At 43.5% G+C, this 21,214-nt stretch overlaps 1 protein-coding gene across 21 annotated transcripts in view; it reads right to left on the reverse strand.

Annotated features, from left to right (window-relative positions):
- Window positions 1-154: 154 nt before the first annotated feature.
- Window positions 155-21,214, reverse strand: part of NRXN3 (neurexin 3) — a 705,883-nt gene continuing 684,823 nt past the window's right edge. For 18 of the 21 annotated variants that reach the window (XM_068254465.1, XM_068254458.1, XM_068254464.1 and 15 more), the window contains one exon: window positions 155-3,420. In XM_068254465.1, coding sequence (XP_068110566.1) covers window positions 2,498-3,420 — 923 coding nt within the window. In that variant the 3' untranslated portion in view covers window positions 155-2,497. Of the gene's footprint in view, window positions 3,421-5,022; window positions 5,821-21,214 lie in introns of all 21 variants that reach the window. The other 3 variants (XR_011024153.1, XR_011024152.1, XR_011024151.1) reach the window with 1 other exon arrangement.

A 21,214-nucleotide genomic window follows, 5' to 3' on the forward strand; every position in this document is an offset into this window, starting at 1 on the left:
TCCTCTTTATAGCGTTCCTCCATGGTGGATCTGTTCAGTGGATTGTTAAAGGAATAAAAATGGAATCAGGACATTATTGTCCAAATACATGACCTTCCCATAGAGGTCAAGACCTTCTCTCTCAACTGACCCCCCCCCCTTCCTCCCCCCAATTCTTCCCATCCCCGTTCTGCCTCTTGCTTAGCAAATGCCAGGAGGTGAGAGGGTTAACCTGATACCTTGTCATTAACCCCTTCAGGAACGGCTAGGGTTAAAGTCACCGCTTTAAAGGACTTCAAGGTGCAAGCACATTTTTTTTTGTCATATTTTGGTACAAAAAGGCACAAGTTGTCTTGTGAAGTGAAGTATTTAGCAGCCATGTGGCAATATTAGAGCTTGGTGGAGGGTGACACACAAGCAGCCACACAGACAATGGGGAGGGTCCTCTGGAATTCTGGGAAATTTATCTCCAGTGAGATGGTCACTTTCAGCTTTTACCGTCTACATCTTTTAAAGTGCATTTTGGATTTAAGGAAAAAGCTATGCATTTTCTGGTGAGGCCTGGCCAACCTTCACTGAGTCGTATACATTCTTCAGACCTATAGTCCGGAATTCGGACATTTATCTACGATGAATGAAGCCTTTCCGGCCTGTAGAGCTCTGTGCAGGGGGCTTTTGTTCCACCTGCAGGTAGGAGAATTCTTGCCAGCCTAATGTTCCACAATAATTTTCTCCCGCTACAAAATTCTTAACTCTCGCTCCCGTTACCTATTGTAAAGACTGACACCAACCTGACAACAGTCCCATAAACTAAAGCGGTTGGCTTCATTGCTACATTTCTATTGCTGACTATTCTGCTCCCCCCCTCCCTCTGCTGTAGGCCAGCAGTTGATGGGGCGAGAGATAAAAATAAAAATCAGTGTAACTTTAGAACAGAGAGTTTTTTTTTTTTTTTTTTACACACCTTTACCTGTCCGGCAGCTGACACTGAGGGGGTTAATGGCAACATTTGTCTCTAAAACATTTCTCTTTTACCAATAAACAAATACCAATCATCTCGATAAATAGCTCTGCATATTTATATATGTATATATAGATTCTACTTGTAATAAAATTCATTTTAATTTCTTTGTTAAATTCATCTGTGAAAGCATTTTTTTTATTTTTGTCTTGAGTCCTGAAATGAAGGCAGATTGGGCGGGGTCCAAATTCACACCTCCTTCGAGATCCGCCTCTCACTGCATGAAAAGAGAACGTAACGCATCGTCGCCCCCTTCCACACATTTTGGCTTTGCAAACCTTCTTTACTGATTGTCCAATCTGACACTTTTTTTATTTTCCTCTTTCACCAGTTCTAGAATTTTTTATTTTTTTTTTGTTTTTATGAGCAGTTTTTAATGTTCTCTTTTTTTATTTTTTGCATGCATCGCAGGAAGTCACAAAACCAGAACGCAAATGAAAAAGTTTCTGATAGTCTTCCCTTTTTTTGGAAGTTTTTGTATAATATATATATATATATTTTAATGCTCTGTTGTTTTGTTTTGTCCTGTCTTGATTTGCAGTAGTAGTTGTTTGGCTGAAGGTGTATAGAAGGTCAGAGGTCTCCCTGCACACAGAGTTCTGCCGTTGGGCGGGGGGGGTCTACAGACACAGGTCGGATCTCGCAACCGACCCAATCCTTGCCAAACCTCTTTCCCGTGATACGTTTTTTATTTTTTTTTTTTATTTTTTTTTTAGGTCAACATACTGAAAAACAATATGTTCTATAGACACCACAATCTGATATGAAAAGAGGACACACACAGTGATTTCTCTATATGGCAACAATCTTCGTTCACAGACATTGGAAACACAGGCACGCGCGCACACATCTGCTGTTGTACATGAAGTCTACAGTTCCTTGGCTGCACATGGCTGTGTTTGGCCATGTGATGTTTTTTTCATTAGAAACAAAGAGATGGGAGAACCTTGAGAAATAAATTACAAAAACAAAAAAACAAAACAAAAATAAATAAAAAGATCTCCCAAAAACGTAAAAATGAAATAAATAAAGTACAAGTCTGAATTTTTTTTCCACTTTTTAGTGTTTAAGGCTCTCTCTGGGTGTTGGTGTAATGGATCCCAGGGGCTGCTCTGAGCTGGATCCACATAGATTAACAAGAGAGCCCAAAATTCTGGAGCAGCTGGAGGTCGCTACACTTTCTTGTTCATTGTTTTGTGTACACGTCTTTTCACGTTATTGTTTTTTTTTAAATGTTTTTGCCATTATCGGCAAACAGAAGAGTAAGTGTGCTTTATATTACAGTGGAGCAGAAAGTTTTATCCAGCTGGGGTAGAACGGTAGCAGCTCCCTCTCTCTCTGTGGCTTCTGCTGCAGCATTTTACTTGTGACTTTGCTGCTACTATCCTGACATATAGTTATACGTCTACACATTTTGCCTTTTATGCTGATTTTGTTTTTGTCAGTCACATCTGTATTTGCTTTGATTACATAGATATGAATACTCAAGGTTTTATTTTACACATAATACTCCTTGTCCTTATTTTTCTGCTTCTTGTGGCCACTCTTAGAGCTATGCTGCTTCTCCTTCATGAGGGCCCCATTGCTCTGAGCAGAGTTGCTGATGTAATTCCTTGTCTCGTCAACCTGGTAGGACCCTTCGTCCCTGTTTCTGTACTTGTACATGGCATACAGGAGGATCAGGATGCAGAGAGCAGCGGCTGCCACAATGCCAACGACCATTCCCGTTGTGCTGCTGGATTCCCGGACCACCTCAGAAGCCCCCGGGACCCGTCTGCTTCCCGGCATCGTAGGGTTTGCTGTGGGCACATTACGGAACATGGGGGATGTTATTAGCGGACTCCTGAGCTTTGTGCTGTCTAGCTCGTAGGCAGTGGGCAACGGTAGCAAGACTATATCGGGCTGGGGTTTGAGCTCATGGATATTCATTTTGCCAGCTGGCACCATGGGCACCATCCCAGACGAAGACGTGGAGCGTATCAGCTCAGGGGGCAAACTTGTGGTAGAAGTCCTACCAGGTTCGGAGGCTTTGTTAGGTCTAAAGTCCTTTGATCCCCATTTGGGCGCCTGTGATTTGAAGCCACCATCGAAGAATGATGTGGAAAGGCTCTTATCTGTTACCAAGGAGAGGGTGGTGTAAAAATCTTCGTCATCGGTAGGGGGCAGGTTAGAGTCAAAGGTTTCCCCTGAGCCATACCCCGATATCACCAAGCCATCATCATCATCACAACCATCGCTGCCTTGGTCCGACAAGCAAGGTAACCCCGCCTCAGGGGTCACAGACAGGGAATCTTTGGTGGTCTCAAATATGGTGAGGAGTGGTCGGAAGGTAGGGGGGAGAGTGATGGAAGGTGTACGTGTAGCTATTGAAGGGATACCTAAGGGATCTTCTACTAAGATGGGTATTACTAATTCACCTCCTAGAGCGTGGAAGAGAAGGAAAGAAGAATCGCATTAGATATCAGTATCACAAGTATTCAAGCATGCAAAAATGATTCATGGTTTGATGCCTTTAACCTCTCCTAATCTGGTAAAGTTAGCCTGGTATCTCCCAGTTTAACAAGTACAATATTAACTGCCCACCTAATGGACCTCAATTCTACAAACATCTTGGCCAACTCTTCTTTATGCAAAAGCATTGTATTTCTGGCCTGGATTCTCCTACCCACCCTACTGGGCAGAATATGGAGGAAGAGGCATACAACGTACTAACTGCCCTAGATAGACTCTACTTCCTCCTTACGACAGTGATGAGGAATTCTTTGCGTCTCATTCACCATCTCTAGGTAGGAAGGAAAAATTAGCTCATCGCCTCTGGTCTGAAATCATCAACTTTATTTCATGACTAAGGACTAGAGAGGTCTAAAGCATGTCAGCTCTCTTGCTTGGATATGCTTCTTTCTGAAATACAATTGGTGACTTAAGACCAGATGCATCAAGCGGATTTTTCCTTGTTACCTGCATAATCTGGACTTGGTCAGTCCTTATCCAGCTCTGCTGGTCTGGTTCCTAAGGGGTACAGAACAGTATTCTGTTTTTTATGCTCATCATAGATGATCTCGAACTAAAAGTTATACAGATACTATTTATAGCCAGTGGCTTTGCCTTTGTATACCAAGCAAAATCTTCTGCACTTACTGAAGTCATAGGCCAAAAACTGACTTAAAAGGAGTCTGAAGTGTAAATTATAAAAAAAAAAAAAAAAGTTACCTAAAGAAAGGGAAGGGTCCTATAGAGCCTTCCGGGTCCTCTCACGGTCCCCTCATTCTAGAGCTGGTTCCCCCGTTCAAATCTCCCGCTGCAGGAGGCTTCGGAAGTCTTCAGGAAGACTCGCCACTCCGTACTGCGTTAAAAAAACATGCATGTGCATATGCAGTACGGAGCGGCTAGTCTTCGGGAGCACTCGGGCTCACAAAGATTTTTGAAGCCTCCCACAGTGACAGAGAGTAGTCTTCGACTCATCGGTTGAAGACTACTAACTGGGGAGCCAGCACTGGAACGAAGGGACCAGGAGAGGACAGGGAAGGCTCTATAGGACCCAGAGCCTCCCCTCTCCCCAGGAGAGGTATCCTTTTTTTTATTTACACTTCAGACTCTTTACACTAACCTCTCACTATTGCTCGATGGCTATAACTATATCCGCCACCGTGATGTGATGAAGGAATGAATTTGATACAGCCACACTAAAAAATATGAATTAAAATGACACATTGAAGAAAAGCCCTCCATGAAAATAATGTTAACAGAAAATAAAGAAGCCAACCACCAAAAGAAAAGCACAGCAAATGCAAGTAAATCATAAATTTGAATCACAAATACCACAAAAGATAAAAATAAGGACAAAAGCTTGGAAAAAACAACTGTAACTTAGGTAACAAAAAGCAGAAACTGAAATGAAGGAAAATTAAAGATCCCCAACCAAAGAGTTTAAAAATGAGAACCAAAAATACCACGGGACACCCAAAAAAAATATGGAAGATCAGAAGTATATAAAAAAATACATTACTGTGCAGTTGACTTACATCCACAAATTGCCCGCATGTTTTTTGGCATGTAAAAAAAATTTACAGAACAGAGTTGGATAAGAATGTCAAACTGATACATTCTTGTTAATTTTTTTTTCCTATACTTTAACCAAGAATGAAAACAATCGTGAGATGTCTTTTGTTTACTTTTTAAAAATTCTGGAGTCGTCATTTAGCTATACTTTTTTTCTTTTTTGTTTGTTTGATTGTTTGTTTTTTGTAGAAGAAGAGATGACACGGGTAAGGTGACAAACACAGGACTCACAGCACAAAAACACAAAGAGAAAAATATTCCTGCACCGTAACATGATCACACACGGCTCCAATTATCTCTGAAATTTCTCTTAGAAAATATTAACTTTTACGTTGGTAGATAAACTAAATGAAACAGTAAAATAAACTAAATATTATAAGCGGTTTTAGAATGTAACTTTTTTGTTTTTTTTTGGATATATGGTTGAATGCTGGAAAAAAAAATGCCCAGTTTAGATATTTTTGTGCCTATTCATATTAAGATTGTATTTTTGTTTTTCTGTATATAAATTTTTCTGGTTTGTCTATAAGGAGTTGATATATTTTTTTTTTTTGGGGGGGGGGGGGGATACAAACATCTAATGGATGGAGTAAAGAGGGTGAGAGGAGACGGGAAAGGGTTGAGAAGTAAGGGTGCTGGTAGAAGTCATATCTATGAGGACATTAGACATTTGATGAAAATGAGTAGGCCGAGGGTGTGAATCAGTTGCCATGTCCATGATAAGGCGGTACGTAGTGATCTAGCAGCTTTAGAGCTTCTGGCTGTAAGGAAGGGACAGGCAATATACAGAACAAAAATAAAAAAATTAAAAGAAAAAAAGAAAAACAAAATGAACATTTGCATGCCCATCTAGAAAAAAGAGAAAGCAAAAAGTCTAAACACTGACAGATATTACAAACCCTAAACTGCAACTTGTTCGTCATGCAAATTTCCTTCACCTTTTTTTTTTTTTTTTTTAAATCACCCACCCAAAATGAGTAAGATCCACATCAAACTGAAGCAAGAAAAATGATTAGACAGCAATATATATATATAATTTTATTTTTTTTAAAAAAAACAAGAACAACCCAAAAAGTTTTTTTTTTCTTCTACTAAAAAAATTATAGAAGTGAAAAAAAAAATTGAGAGTGAGGTTAACATGAAGAGCTGAGCAAAATTAATTCACAACAGAAGGGGTTTGAGGGTCAAGATGTTGATTTATTGTGGGAACAATTTTAGCTGCGGGTCAGAGACGATGCTGTGTGACAAACGGACGGCAGTCGTTGGATTGGCTCCTGCTACACCCGCTATGGTCCTATCACAACACAGATCACTAAAAGTCGAGGCAGCTAAAGTTGTTCCTGAGTTGCGATGCTTTAGAAAAAAAACAAAAACAAAAGAGAGATGACAGCAGATTTTGCGGCTCCATTTAAAAGCAGGGAAGGGCGGAATTTCTTTTTTTTTTGGGTTAATGAAACAAACCAAGCATCAAATAAAGGACGTTATTTTGGAGGAGAGTTACACCGACAAATTAAAACCACACGGAGGGGGAGGGGAAACATTCTTATCTCACAAGGGAGAAAATGAGTCCTTTGATGCCAGAACATAAGGAATGCTTACACAGTTTTCCAAATGATGCACACACAGACGGCATGGGGGCGGAGTTTCTGCGCTTGTCAATCTCGCACCACTTTAGTGTTGCATTTTACGGGCATGTTGTGATCAGTGCAACCTAACTCATTGAGGTGCTCTATGTGTGGCAGTGTACCAAGGATAGGTGTATATATAAAATAGACATACCCAGAATGCCTTTCTTTTATGCCCTCCCCCCTCCTTCCTTTCCCACAGAGGTCCTTCTCCCTCATGCCCACACCTGCAGGTACTAGAGGTCCTGTGGCTTCCAGCATAGTGCCTTTGTACATACTGCTCCTTCTGGGTGGGGTGTAGACTGTAGATAGCCTCTCCATTCAATCTATTGAATTACTTGCCATCAGGTTGGGTAAATAAATGAAATACTGGCTTATTGTGGTCAGTAGGTGTCTGGTACCCATGGGTGTGGTTGGGGGAGGGTATACCATGGACCCTTGAGGAAGGGGCACTCCAGGCTCCAACAAAGGCAACAATTTTGGATAAACGTAGTTTAGAGTTACAGTTATCCACCGACAAGGCTGTGCCATGTGCAGTTACCTGTAGAAGGGAACCTGTGGCGAGAGGCCTATAGACGCGTCCATATTTATTTCCTTTTTAATCAATACCAGTTGCCTGGCTGTCCTGCTGATCTCTTTGCTGTAGTAGTGTCTGAATCACACACCTGTAACAAGCATACAGCTAATCTTCAGTCAGATACATCTGATCTGCATGCTTGTTCAGGGTCTATGACTAAAAGTATTAGAGGGCAGAAGATCAGCAGGATTGCCAGGCAACTGGTATTGTTTAAATTAAATCAATATGGCAGCCTTTCACTGCAGGTTCCCTTTAATGACCAGAAGTCATCACCTGTCCTTTGCGTAAATTGGTTGCCATGGGTTACTGCACTCTTAATGTCCCCCCCCCCATGGCTTTGGGCGTGTCCTCATTGAACAGGTGACTCTAGACCATGATTTGAAGCAGCAATCATTCCAATCACAGTAAAGTGTTGAATGCGTGAATGTGGCATATTGTATACATCATTTTCAGAATCCACTCCGGTGAGGGTAAAGCTATGAGGTGCTGTCTGTCTGTGCATGACAAATAAACAGGTAAAAAAAAACTGAAAAGAGATTGCTTTATATCAACAGTGGGTCAAGTTCTCGGCTGCAGGATGTCAATGCATGCTTAAAGTTGCATTTAGGGAAAGTATACAAGAAATAAAGAATAAAACTCCAGCAAGCTAGGGGAAAGTTTGGAAAGGAGGAAGCAAGGGGGAAAAAAAGAGGAGGAGAGAGTGACTGAAAGCAGCATCGACCAATCAAATTCGCTGGATAATTTCTCATCAACCAATTAGAGATCCAGTGACAATGTTGTGTGAGTTGCAGACTATACACACCCAATCTTGTTTAGCCAATTTTAACACTTCCATGTAGTATGAGAGCTTACCTATGCAATCTGTTCGTAGTATTCAAAAACTGCTGGCCCTTTTACTACATGGAGCTGGTAAAATTGGCCAATTTAAATTGGATGTTTGTACCAGGCTTAAGGACTCTTGCAGACAGGAGGCTATAGGGGGTGAATTCACCATGCACCGGCCTGGATCTTGTTAGTGCCCAGCATGGGTGGAGAGGCAGCCCCCCGCCATAAAGTCATATTGGGACACGTTGCAGTTTTTGGCCGCTGGGTAACTCAATGACGTGTCAAATGCTGACACAAGTTGGGCTTCAAATGCCGCTATTGGCTGCATTAAAACTGCACCCAGCAAGCCGAAGTTCAGCTGTCTGCTTGGAAGAGGCCTAAGGAATGTAGTCGGCTGCCAGCAGCAACAAGCCCAGAATGTTGCTCAGCGGTTCTCTGAGATAAATCCCAAGTCTCAACAAAGACATGATACACACATTCAATTATGATTGGCCAATCACTGACCGATTTTACCACCTCCATGAGAGCTAACCTACACAATCTGCTCACAGTATTCCATATCTATTGACCATCATACTATATGGCGGTGGTAAAATTGGTCAGTGATTGACCATTCAAAATTTAAGGTGTGTGCCAGGCTTTAGGTTTAGAAAAGTAATCTGATTTGGTGAAAAAAAATCAGAGCACTCGCAGCCCAATTTTATTAATTTGTCTGGGTCCTATCCTGCTGATAACACACAGAAGGGTAACACCCTGATCAGTTTAAGTTACCCCTCTGTATACGGCCGAACCTTTGTGTCACCACCTCAGACTAATTCCAACATACTCCACACTACTCTTTAGAATAGGGGTCTAGTTCTCAAGGGCTGAGGTTCTCAGCTCATTAAAATTAATTGATGGGACTAAGGGCCGGTTCACACTTGTTGTAAAAACGTATCTGTGGCTCCGTTTTTGGGCCCGGACCAAAACCGGAGCCACGGATACCAAAGTTAAAAAGAGCAGCTGTCTTCACCAATTTCAAAAATGGATCCGTGGGCGATCCGGGGCATCCATTGTAAAAAACTGAAGGGAGAGTCTGGACTTGTTGGGACTTCACGGACCCCGGATAGGACTTCACGGATCCTAGATACATTGAGGGGTAGTGGCAGGCAATGCAAAAATGGATCTCTCTCTACACAGACACAGAAACTGAGGGAGATCCGGATTGCCTAGTGCCTGCTCCTCCCCTCAAAGTCTTAGGTGCCTCCTGATAGGCTGGAGGGGGAAGCATTCAGGAAGGGGGCAGCGGGCACAGCAGCGGGGAGGGTCGAACTCCCACCCCCCCCCCCCTCATCTGGGTGCCCCGTTCCCCTCCAGCTAGTTTCTTTTGAAATCAATCCAGCAGCGAGTGGGGAACTCACTCATTTCCTTGTTCCACTGCTCGCTGCGTCAATTCCTGCAATGCCGCCCTCTCTACTTCAGTGGGCGGCATTGCATGAAGTGACACGGTGAGCAGTGGAACAAGGAAGTGAGTGAGTTCCCCGCTCGCTGCTGGATTGATTTTAAAAGAAACTAGCTGGAGGGGGAGCGCAGAAGGGGGCACCCAGGTGAGGGAGGGGGGGTCCAACCCTCCCTCTCCACCATTGTGCCTGCTGACGCCCTTCCTGCCTGCTACCCCCTCCAGCATGGCGGCCCTCCTACTCACGGCCATGGAACGATTAAACGGACTGGAACCGTGCTGCAAAAATGCAGCACAGATGCAGGTTTTTTTCCCCCATTCCGTTCCGGTTTTTGAAAACCGGAGCCTTGACCGTGGATTACGTTCTGCAACCGCATATAGTGTGGACCGAGCCTAAATCAGAAAGGGTGTGGTTCATCAAGCAGAACACATTCTCCAGTTCTTAGTGCATCCTAAACACTGGCATGGCTATGGCCCTTGAGGACTGGAGTTCAAGGCCTGTGCTTTAGAACTTAAAGTGTTTGGATCCAGCCTCTTTCACGATAATTTATAGATTGTTGGGATTGTTGCTAGGCTATGAGAACTGTCATCTCTTGTAACTGACTGACTATCGGGACTGTTGTCAGACTGTACACTGTTGAGTATTCCTAAACTCTCCTGTAATTGGATGGAAGGTGTTGGCCTACCTCCAAGGAAGACAACTGGCAAAACAAAACAAAAAACCTACAAAAATGGGCCACCTATTCAGTACATAAACAGACAACGCATTTTGTGAGAATTCACCCACTTCCTCAGTACAAAGATCACGATACAGTCGACTGGCTATCAGGCACTGTATACTGACCCGAAGAAATAGGCTAACACTCATGACGCGTTGCCTGTTTTTAAATACTTTAGTTACATCCGGTGCCTCTTAATTACCCTATTGTATAGCCTACCTCTGTTAGGAACCTACCTATATTAGGATATTTTACGTTTCCATTAGTGTTATTATTAATTTACATAGTGCCAAGTTTCTAATTTTTGGACCGCGCCCAATGCCAGAAGATGGGTAGGGGATGGGTTGTTGTAAAGCCCACACACCTGAGTAAGAATTGCCGTTCCTCAGACAATTGATTTTGATTGACAATTCTAACCTGCATAAAATTTGCATGCAAGCCAAATTTATTATCAACTTATTGACCATCTCTACTGCTAACTAATTTCAGTGGCCTTGGAATAGAGTCTGGTTGGGACTGTCTCAGGATAGATGGTAGATTGCATACTGCTGACTAGCTTCTGAAGTTATTTATCTGGCTGGGACTGTTTCAGGATGGGCGGTGGACCACCTACTGCTGACTAGTTTCATAAGTTACTTGTAGCAGAGTCTGGCTGGGACTGTCTCAGGATTGGTGGAGGACCACATACTGCTGACTAGTTTCGGCAGTTACTTGTAGCAGAGTCTGGCTGGGACTGTCTCAGGATTGGTGGAGGACCACATACTGCTGACTAGTTTCGGCAGTTACTCGTAGCAGAATCTGTCTGGGACTGTTTCAGGATTGGTGGTGGACCACATACTTCTGACTAGTTTCAGATGTTACCGTACTTATCTGGCATTGGACCGTCTAATGCTGGGAATACACAATGAGATTTTTCAGTCGAGTTACTGTCCGATCTTATTTTCGATCGATTTTCTTATCTTTTCTTATCAATTTCCATTCACTTCTATGATAAATCGATCAGAAAAACAATCGAAAATAAGATCGGACATGTCAGAAATTATCTATCGAACCATCTATCTACTAAAAAAACTTATGGTGTATTCCCAGCATAAGGATTGCAGTGTTCTCCCCAGAATTTTTTTCCAGCCGGGTGGCATGAAATAGCAGCCGGGTGGCATGAAAAAGTAGCCGGGTGGGGCACTATGAGAGAATGCAGGGCCGGTGCTTCTGTGCCCAACTCTGCATACAGCATAGGAGGAGGTGAGCCGATGACAGCCGGGTGCTCATCAAAATTAGCCGGGTGGAGCACCCGGCTAAAAGAGCCTGGGGAGAACACTGGATTGGTGGTGGACCGCATACTGCTGACTAGTTTCAGAAGTTACTTATCTGGCTGGGACTGTTTCAGGATTGGTGGTGGACCGCATACTTCTGACTCGTTTTGGAAGTTACTCATCTGGCATTGGACTGACTATGGATTGGTGGTAGAATGCATACTGCTAACTAGTTTCAGCATTTACTTGTAGCAGAGTCTGGCTGGGACTCTCTCAGGATTGGTGGTAGACCACATACTGCTGACCAGTTTTGGTAATTACTTGTTGTAGAACTGTCTCAGGATTGGTGGTAGACCACATTAGGCTGACAAGTTCCTAGCTTTTTTGCCGTGAGCGTTTTTTATGATACGGGCTTAATAGCTGCTACCTCTGCACAAAACGTGTGATATGCACTATGCGTCTGACAGCTCATCTAATGCTCTGTAATCCCATTATCATGCTGATTGGTGGCATGTTACAGAAACCGGCTCGTCAGACACTCCGCGCAGCTCTGCCGGTGTCTTCACAAGCCCTTCTCTGAAATAGCGCAAGTGCCGAGATTTCACCGGCCATTCCCACAGTGTCCATACATTGTCCTGTGCTGCAATCCTACCAGCGTGGATGGCCAACGAGGTACAAGTCCTACCAAAGGTTTAGGCTAATTTTATTTAAATGTATACCGATTGAAAACATACCAATGAAATGCTGCTGCTGTGGCACTGGATTGGTCCATCTTCAAGCAGCATGCATTTTCCCAAATTTACCATAAAAATTTGCATCACCTGAGAATTATTTGTATATCATTGACCATCCCTAACAACCAGATAACTCTGCTGCCCCAATACTTAGAAGGCGGGGGGTGTCTGGAAAATGTTCTTTCTCAGAGACAAAGGGCTTGATTGACTAAACTGCGCTGCTTTTAAACTGTATAATTTAAAATACATGAAAACACATAAGTAAAAAGTAAATTTCTCCCAGAGTAAAATGTGCAATAAATGACTTTTCTCCTATGTTGCAGTCACTTAAAGTAGCTAGTAGAAATCTGATGGAACAGGTTTCTAACTAGTCTATCTCTTCATGGGGGATTCTCAGGTTTCTAACTAGTCCATCTCTTCATGGGGGATTCTTATTTATTTGTTACAAAATCACTCCCTGGAAAGGATATATATAAAGATGCAGGCCACTTCCTACCTGTTTGCACACTATTCCGGCAGTTGGACTGAGCAACTGCCATTCACTAAGTGCTTTTAAAGATAAGTAAAACCCCGGGAATCCCCCATGAGGAGGTGGGCTAGTCCATAACCTGTCAGATTTCAACTTACTACTTACCGGTACTGTAAGTGACAGCAACATAGGATAAAAGTAATTTAAAGCTCATTTTACTCTGGAAGAAATGTACTTTTTATTTATGTGTTTTTGTGTATTTAAAATTTTACAATTTTTCACGATACTGGTCCTATAATCAACAAAAGTCAATAGTTTGTGTATCCAATCCTAGTTTTGCTTCGGAGAACCAGACTAACTAACAGACCATCTCCCTCTGTGCCTCACAGAAAGTGCAAGAAGGTTTGGTGGCACATTGTCCCCACACCAATGACCACACCCTACTGTGACTGTGGGTCCTGATTGGACCCTGAAGGTAACACTGAATGTTAGAGGTGGTGATAAACAATGGTAGGCCAGTAAGGTAGTAGGATTTGTGACCTGACTGACAGGCCCTCTTTAAGATGTTGGATATTATAATTATGTTACAGTAATTGAGGGATAGGTATGTGTAGATGCTGCTTTCATTCACTGGACAGGGAGGTCAGCCGTGGACAAAGGAGGAACTCTAACACACCCACATGCTGCGATTGTACCGCACCAGAAAGCAGGATTCCCTACGTCCTGGGCATTCATGACATTTTCTCAGCGGATCGTCAGCTCCTTTGTCACCGGGCGTCCTGAGTGAGATTCCACAATAGACGCACAAAATACAGATAGCCATAATCTCAACATGCGTTCCTACAGCAATCACAACGTCAGATGGCACAACGCTCACACCACCCGAGGCGTCTTCATCCACAGATGTCCCCTCAGGGCTCCCTGATGCAATCTGGGTCACTGGCTAATTTTAAACCCCTGGAAGCCAGGCACTGTGCGTTACGCAGATACCGAGACGCTGCTCCCCTAAAAGCCTCTGCCTGTTAACCGTTTACGTGGCACAAACCGACGGCATGGAGGCAACCGAACTGCAGAACCAGAGAAACATCACAGAATCGCTGCCTGTATTCTCCACATTAACAAAAGCAACGTTCATTCACTATTCTGTCATGAACTAGCCAAAGCTGGGCCAGGCGACCCTACTATGGGAGACTCAGATTCCACCATCCACACAAAATATTGCCATGAAATATGAAAATCTACAGTATACAGTTTTGGTCTTTTGTGGTACGGCCTGTTGAGAGTTGATGGGTTGCACTTGTTCCTTGTCTGTGAAGTGGGGCCCTAGGCAGGATCGTGCTTTTGCTCAGCGCTGATGGTCACCTGGCTTTTTTTTAAATGTACATTTGGTGGGGGCTAGCATCCACCGGGGTCCTAGACCCTCTCTAGGCCCTAGGCAACTGCCTGGAATTACCTAGTGGATGATCCAGCTCTGCTCTGTAGAGCCTACATTTCATATCTAAGCTCCTTGGTAGCTCTTCTGGAGAAGGTCTACTAGAATCAACAAAGTGTACAAATTCCTCTTGTAGCCTTTGGCTAACTGAGGACGTTGCTACTGGAAGTCCTCACACTTGGGCCTAGTACTTATGGATGACCTTCACACATGAACCTAGTAATTATAGATGGCCTTACACCTGGACCTAGTACTTATGAATGGCTCTCACACATGGACATAATACTTATGAATGGGCCCTCACACATGGGCCTAGTACTTATGGAGAGTTCCCACACATGGATGGATTGTCCTCACACATGGATCTAGTACTTATGGATAGTCCTCACACCTGGACCTAGTAGTTATGAATGAACCTCACACATGGATCATGCACACTCCTTAATGGACAACCTTATTGCTCTTCTGCCAACACCATTCACAACCATGACTTAGGTTTGGCATGTATGTGGCATTTGTTCAGCACTTGGAAACATGATGCAGAAGGAAACAAGGCGGTGGAAAGACATAAAACAAGCGCTGTACAAAGTTTGTCACTGGTACTGAAATGCCGCTTCCAGTAACTTTTTTACTGTTCGGTAAATTCAATGCACAATGAACATCTCTTCCAAAGTTTCGATTGAGTTCTACATACAACTGTTTCCAGGGAGTAAAGCGAGCGCCAAGACGATCTTGTGAATGATCCCTGCTCCTGCTCTGGCAAGATGTGTCGATATGGAGCCAGATTTATCAAGATAAAGAAAACTGGAGCAATGCTGGAACAGCTGTCCAGAGCAGCCAATCAGATTCCTTTTTACATCCAATAAATTAATGCCGGTTGTCTACTCTGGCCTAGATCTTTATGTTTCTGCTGCAGATATTTCGACATCTGTTTTGATAAATCGGTTTCAGAAAATTTGAAGGCTATAAAATTGTCATGATTTAATTTTATCCAATCACCCCTGGATAACGAACATTTTTATACCTTAACAGGAGAGAAGGCCAATGAACTATTAATCATTCTGACTTGAGCAGGACGCTATTTTTGATTTTGAGAGAATGTTCGTGAAAATAAGCTTGTATTTTCACATTTTTCACAAAAACCCGGAAAATATTTTTACCACGAATATTCACAAAAAAGGCAAAAATAACAGAGCTTATTTTCGATGGCATTTTTAGTCAAAAAAACTAAATTAACATTATTTTCGCAAAAATGTATGTGAAAAGAATATTGGGATTTTCGCTGATCACTAGCAGGAAGTGCATTTGATTATCCAAATTCACAACAGCATACAACTTGCATTACATTTGCATGCAAGCGAAAATGATTAGCATCCCATTGACCATCTCTACTCAACAGAAATCATCTTTGCTTCATAATGTTGTCAAATCCTTAAAGACCAACTCCTGACTCAGATGTAAATACATCTTCATAATAGCTCAGTAAGAACCGCCCACCGTGATATACCACCATGATAGCTCAGTAAGACCCGCCCACTGTGAAATACGGCATGTTAGCTCAGTAAGGCCCACCCACTGTGAGATACTGACATGGTAATTCAGTAAGACCCACTCACTGCGAGATACCACCATGATAGCTCAGTAAGACCCGCCCACTGTGAGGTCCCACCATAATAGCTCAGTAAGACCCGCCCACTGTGAGATACCACCATGATAGCTCAGCAAGACCCGCCCACTGTGAGATACTGTCATGATATCTCAGTAAGATCCACCCAGAAGAAACATAAAACCTGACAGCTTGCCAATAGGTAAAATCAAGGAGATGCAATTGGGAATTGATTGGAATGGGACCAATCAAAATGATCAGCTCCTGCATTCCATTGGTCCTATTCCAAGCTGCATACATTTTCATCAATTAAAAATTATTTGCATCTCATCCAAGTCTTCTTAGTTTTTTCACTCATCCACCCCAAACTAAAATGGAGTGATATCTTTGGCCACTGTCTCAGCACTGCCACCCCGCCCCATTACGCCATGGCACGACAGCCCAGTTCTCCACCAATCACTACAGATGGTTACAGAGATGCTATATATTTTTTTTTTAATTTGTATACAAAATGAATGTATGTGCAGCTTCAAATTGGGCTGTTCAAAAACACAATCTGCCAATTTAAATTAGTCCAGTCCTAAGCTATAATTTTCATGCAAGTCCACAAAGCAAGAATCTTATTCACCATTTCTAGCAATCCTTGTTTCATTTTCTTCTGGGCTCCATTTTGTGCTGCAGATATCTGGTCACCCACTCTGGTAAATTTGTCCCAGAGAACGGCTTATTTGCTTATCCTAAATGCATAGGATAAAATGACATCATGACAATTTCATATCATCACTTGATTTTTGCCATCTTTATATCTCAACAGTGGGGCCCATCAGAATTGTATTAGAGTGGCATGGCTCCAATGTGCATACAGTTTGCATTACATTTGCACACAAGCATGGCCGGATTTCTGGCAAGGCCACATAGGCCATGGCCTAGGGCACCAGGTAAACAAGGGGCGGCCTGCAGACAGTGGGCATTATTTGCAAGTGTCCAAACAAATGAAAGTGGTTAGATTAACTGCACTATTAGTACCAGCTGGCATCTGCCTGTGCTGTGCTACAGGCAGCTGCAGTCCGTTAACCAAACGTTTGTGAACAGTGTGTGACTAGCAGAAAGCCAGACCTTGTCCAATGGCATAGCAGCAGCTGCAGGCAGTTACAGAAGGCTGGGTCTCACGCACTTGGTGTGGGGGATGAAAGGACCAGGGGCAGCACCAGCAAATAGTACAGAATACAGAAGGCAGCCTCTCACAGTACCCATTTCTTAATTATTGATTGGCCAGCGCTGTTACCCTGGAGACAGCAGTGGGTACAGGACTCACTTTTACGTGTTGCTGTCCAATTGTGAGCCACTTTTGACTATGTGTGTGTGGTGGAAGGCTCCCACCACGCCCATCACCTGTAGATCGCTTGATTGACCAGTTCCCCTGTGTGACATGATTGATTCACTTCACGTTGTCATGGAGACCTCGGCACTAGCCCCAATAGTGGACACCATCGGCCCAAAAATGTTTGGATTGGTATGTGTGGAGAAAGGTGTTAGGATACGGTTTCGGTTGGGGCGGCTGGTAATAGTCGGCCTTGGGCGGTAAGAAGTACAAATCCGGCCCTGCACACAAGTGAGAATTATCAGCCAGCATTTCAGCACTAAACACTTTGTAGAGTGTACATTACATATCTAACTTCCTTGGTAGCTTTTCTAGAGAAGGTCTACAAGAACCAACAAAGTGTACAAATTCCTCTTGTAGCCTTCAGCTATGTACGTTGCTAGCGGAAGTCCTCACACTTGGGCCTAGTACTTATGGATGAACTTTACACACGAACCTAGTAATTATTGATGGTCCTCCCACATGGACCTAGCATTTATGGATGGTCCTCACACATGGATCTAGTAATTATGGATGGTCCTCACACATGGACCTACTAATTATGGATAGTCCTCACACACAGACCAAGCAGCACTTATGGATAATCCTTACACATGGACCTAGCACTTATGGACAGTTCTTACACATGAACCTATCACTTATGGATATTTCTTACACAAGGACCTAGTATTTATGGATGGTCTTTACACATGGACCTAGTACTTACAGATGGTCCTCACACATGAACCTAGTAAATATGGATAGTCCTCACCCATGTAACTATGGATGGTACTCACACATGTAGCTACTACTTATGGATGGTCCTCACACATGAACCTAGTAATTATGGATAGTTCTCACTCATGGACCAAGTAACTATGGATGGTCCTCACACATAGAGCTAGTGCTTATGGATGGTCATCACACATGGATCAAGTAATGATGGATGTTCCTCACATAAGAACCTAGAACTTATGGATGGTCTTTACACATGGAGGAAAATGCATGCTGTGGTGAAAGATTTGTGCTGTAGTGGAGGATCCGTGCTGCAGTGGTGAATTTGTCCTGCAGTGGAGGATCCATGTTGTGATGGAGGATCTGTGCTGAAGTGGAGGATTTGTGCTGTGGAGGAGGATATGTGCTGCAGTGGAGGAATCAAGCTTTGGTTGAGTATTGGTGTTGCAGCGGAGTATTCCCGGTGCAGAGGTGGATTCATGTTGCAGTGGATGATCTGTGCTGCAGTGGAGGATTGGTACTGTGGTGGTAAAGTTTCCTGCTAAGGAGGAGGATTCGTGCTGCGCTGGATGATCTGCGCTGTGGTAGAGGATATGTGCCACGGTGGAGGTTTCATGCTGTGATGAGGATTGGTATTGCAGTGGATGATCTGTGCTGCGGTGGAGGATTGGTACTGTGGTGGTGAGGTTTCCTGCTACGGAGGAGGATTCATGCTGCGGTGGAGGATCTGTGCTGTGGTGGAGGATTGGTACTGTGGTGTTGAGGTTTCCTGCTAAGGAGTAGGATTCGTGCTACGCTGGAAGATCTGTGCTGTGGTGGAGGATTTGTGCCATGGTGGAGGTTTCATGCTGTGGCGAGGATTGGTGTTGCAGTGGAGGATCTGTGCTGCGGTGGAGGATTGGTTCTGTGGTGGTGAGGTTTCCTGCTAAGGAGGAGGATGTGTGCTGCGCTGGAGGATCTGCGCTGTGGTGGAGGATTCATGCTGTGGTGAGGATTGGTGTTGCAGTGGAGTAGTCCTGCTGCCCTGGAGGATTTGTGCTTTGGTGGAGGATCTGTTCTGCGATGGAGTTTTCCTGCTGCGGCTCATTTACACAGGTGACACAATTCACCTCAGGCAGCCACAAAGCTGCTACTTGGACATTTGTCATTTCGGTTGGTGAGTGTAGGATCTGCACAGAGCATGAGCCCAATGCCTTCCGAACATTCTGCTCAGGGAAACCAAGGTCTCCGAGTTGATTAATTACCCCAATTCCTAATGAGAAGGATCTATAGGCACTTTGATTTAGTGGTTGCCAGTAAAGAATGCATATTTAATAGCCGTTCCGACCCACTCAGGACACACAGAGCCCGAGACTTCAGAAGGAAGAAAGGGCCAGCGACAGTGCGTTTAGCGGAGGCTTGAAAAGCCTAATTAAGTCTCCGGCACAGCCTGGAATCTGGGCCACAACAAATGAAAGGATTTCGACGGTTTGAAGTCAACGTGAACTTTCTTCTTGAGTAGCTTCTTCCCTCCCCCCTCCTCTCACCAGTTTCATTAAAAAAATAACATCTCAATTAGCAGAACGGTCTTGAAGCCGCCGTATGAATATCTGGGCTCTTTATTTTTAGCGGTGCAGGCACGGGAATCACTCGCGTTTCCATTTAACACTTGGGGCTGCTTTAATCTTCAAACAGCTGCCTGTTTAAGCCAGATGTGCTGCAGGCTCAGATTCTTCACAGTGTGTTTTACAAGCTGCCCAACTTAAATTGAAGCAATTTCCCAACGCCAAGTCCTGTCTTGCCTTCTAAATTAACTTGCTGAACCGCTCGTGAATTTCTTGTAGCAAGCGCTACAAACAGATTTCTTTTTATGGGTGAGGAGTGGAGAGCAGCGGCGGGATTGGCTCTGGCACTGGAAGGGCAGCGACTTTCCCGCTCTTTGCCTCATTTTGCGGCTTAATTTCTCTGTTTTTTTACAGTTGTGGCAACAAACTGTATACAAAATTTGTGCTCAACGCTATTCATAATAATCTTAATTTTGCATTGTAGTTTGAAATTACAATGCCGATTCGCAATCCAAAATTTTGGGTAAATTCGTAATTCATTTTGTTTGTAAACGTAACCAGGAGCTGTCATTTTGCAATTTTGCATCATTTTTTGCGTACATGTGTGCCGGCTGTAGCGGTTATAGCAAAGTCCCCATACATCATCACCAAAATTTCCAGTTGGCGGAGACTTCACTAATTTCCATAATTAGAGATGATCGTAATCTACTAACTACGATTGTGTAAAATGTTGTATACATTTTCACAATTATGGCCATATACGTAATTACGATTTGCACATTCAACTGAGTTTGTGTAATCCATTTGTCATTTTGTGTACATTTTGTACCGAATTTAGCAGTTAATAGTAAAGGCCCCATACATGCTGTCATCACCAAAATTGCTATGTATGTTAAGAGGAATAGTTGGGACAGGGCAAAAAAACTCAAAAGGGCCTAGTAGTTTTAAAAAAAAAATCGACTTTCACTTCCTTAGTGGTATGTCCGACACTGTGTCGGGTATACCGCTTGCTGTCGCCAGGAGTCCCCCAGTATAAATTTAACAGATCCCATACCTGTAAAAGCTTTAGCTAGCACTAAGCTAGCTAATACAGGTTGCACCCCGATCGCTGCTGATCCTCCCCGATCCCCCCGCTAATACATTATCCAGCCTGGATCCAGCGATCGGCGCAGCCTCCCTGCACAGCTCCGGTCTCTCTATGGGGAGGATCAGGTTTGTGCATGACGTCACCGACGTCATGACGTCATGTGTGATCCTCCCCATAGTGAAGACCGAAGCTGTTCGGGGAGGCTGCGCCGATCGCTGGATCCAGGCTGGGTAATGTATTAGCGGGGAGATCGGGGGGGGGGGGGGTTAGGGGGGGATCAGCATCACAGCATCAGTTTCACAGCATCAGAACTTTGTTTCTCTTATACAAGCCTCATTTTTAGCTGCACAGAAGAAAACTGCCCGGACATTTTTCCCCTAATGCTGTGCAAAGCATGATGGGATTTCTGATTTTGTTCTTCTCGTTCTGCTGTTTTGGTGCAATTTTTTTATTTTATTTTTTTTTACATTTTGAATTTGACATTTGAAGTCTAGTGCTCGCAGCTGGGAGGGGTTATCAGGACACAGGACAGTTGGAACTGTGTCTCATGCTCCCTGTCACCTCCTTTCAACCAAAAAGATGGCTGCCCCCATGACAAAGATGGCAGCCCCCATGAATCACAAACATTTGCCTGTTCTTTTAAAACAGGGTGGGTAAGAGATTATATTATCTATCTATTCTAATTAACATAACAAATGTAACTTGATGACAGTATGTTTGTTTAGGCTGAAGTTCCCCTTTAAATATATAC

This window comes from Hyperolius riggenbachi, chromosome 9, assembly GCF_040937935.1.
Source record: "Hyperolius riggenbachi isolate aHypRig1 chromosome 9, aHypRig1.pri, whole genome shotgun sequence".
In the NCBI taxonomy this organism is placed as follows: Eukaryota; Metazoa; Chordata; class Amphibia; order Anura; family Hyperoliidae; genus Hyperolius; species Hyperolius riggenbachi.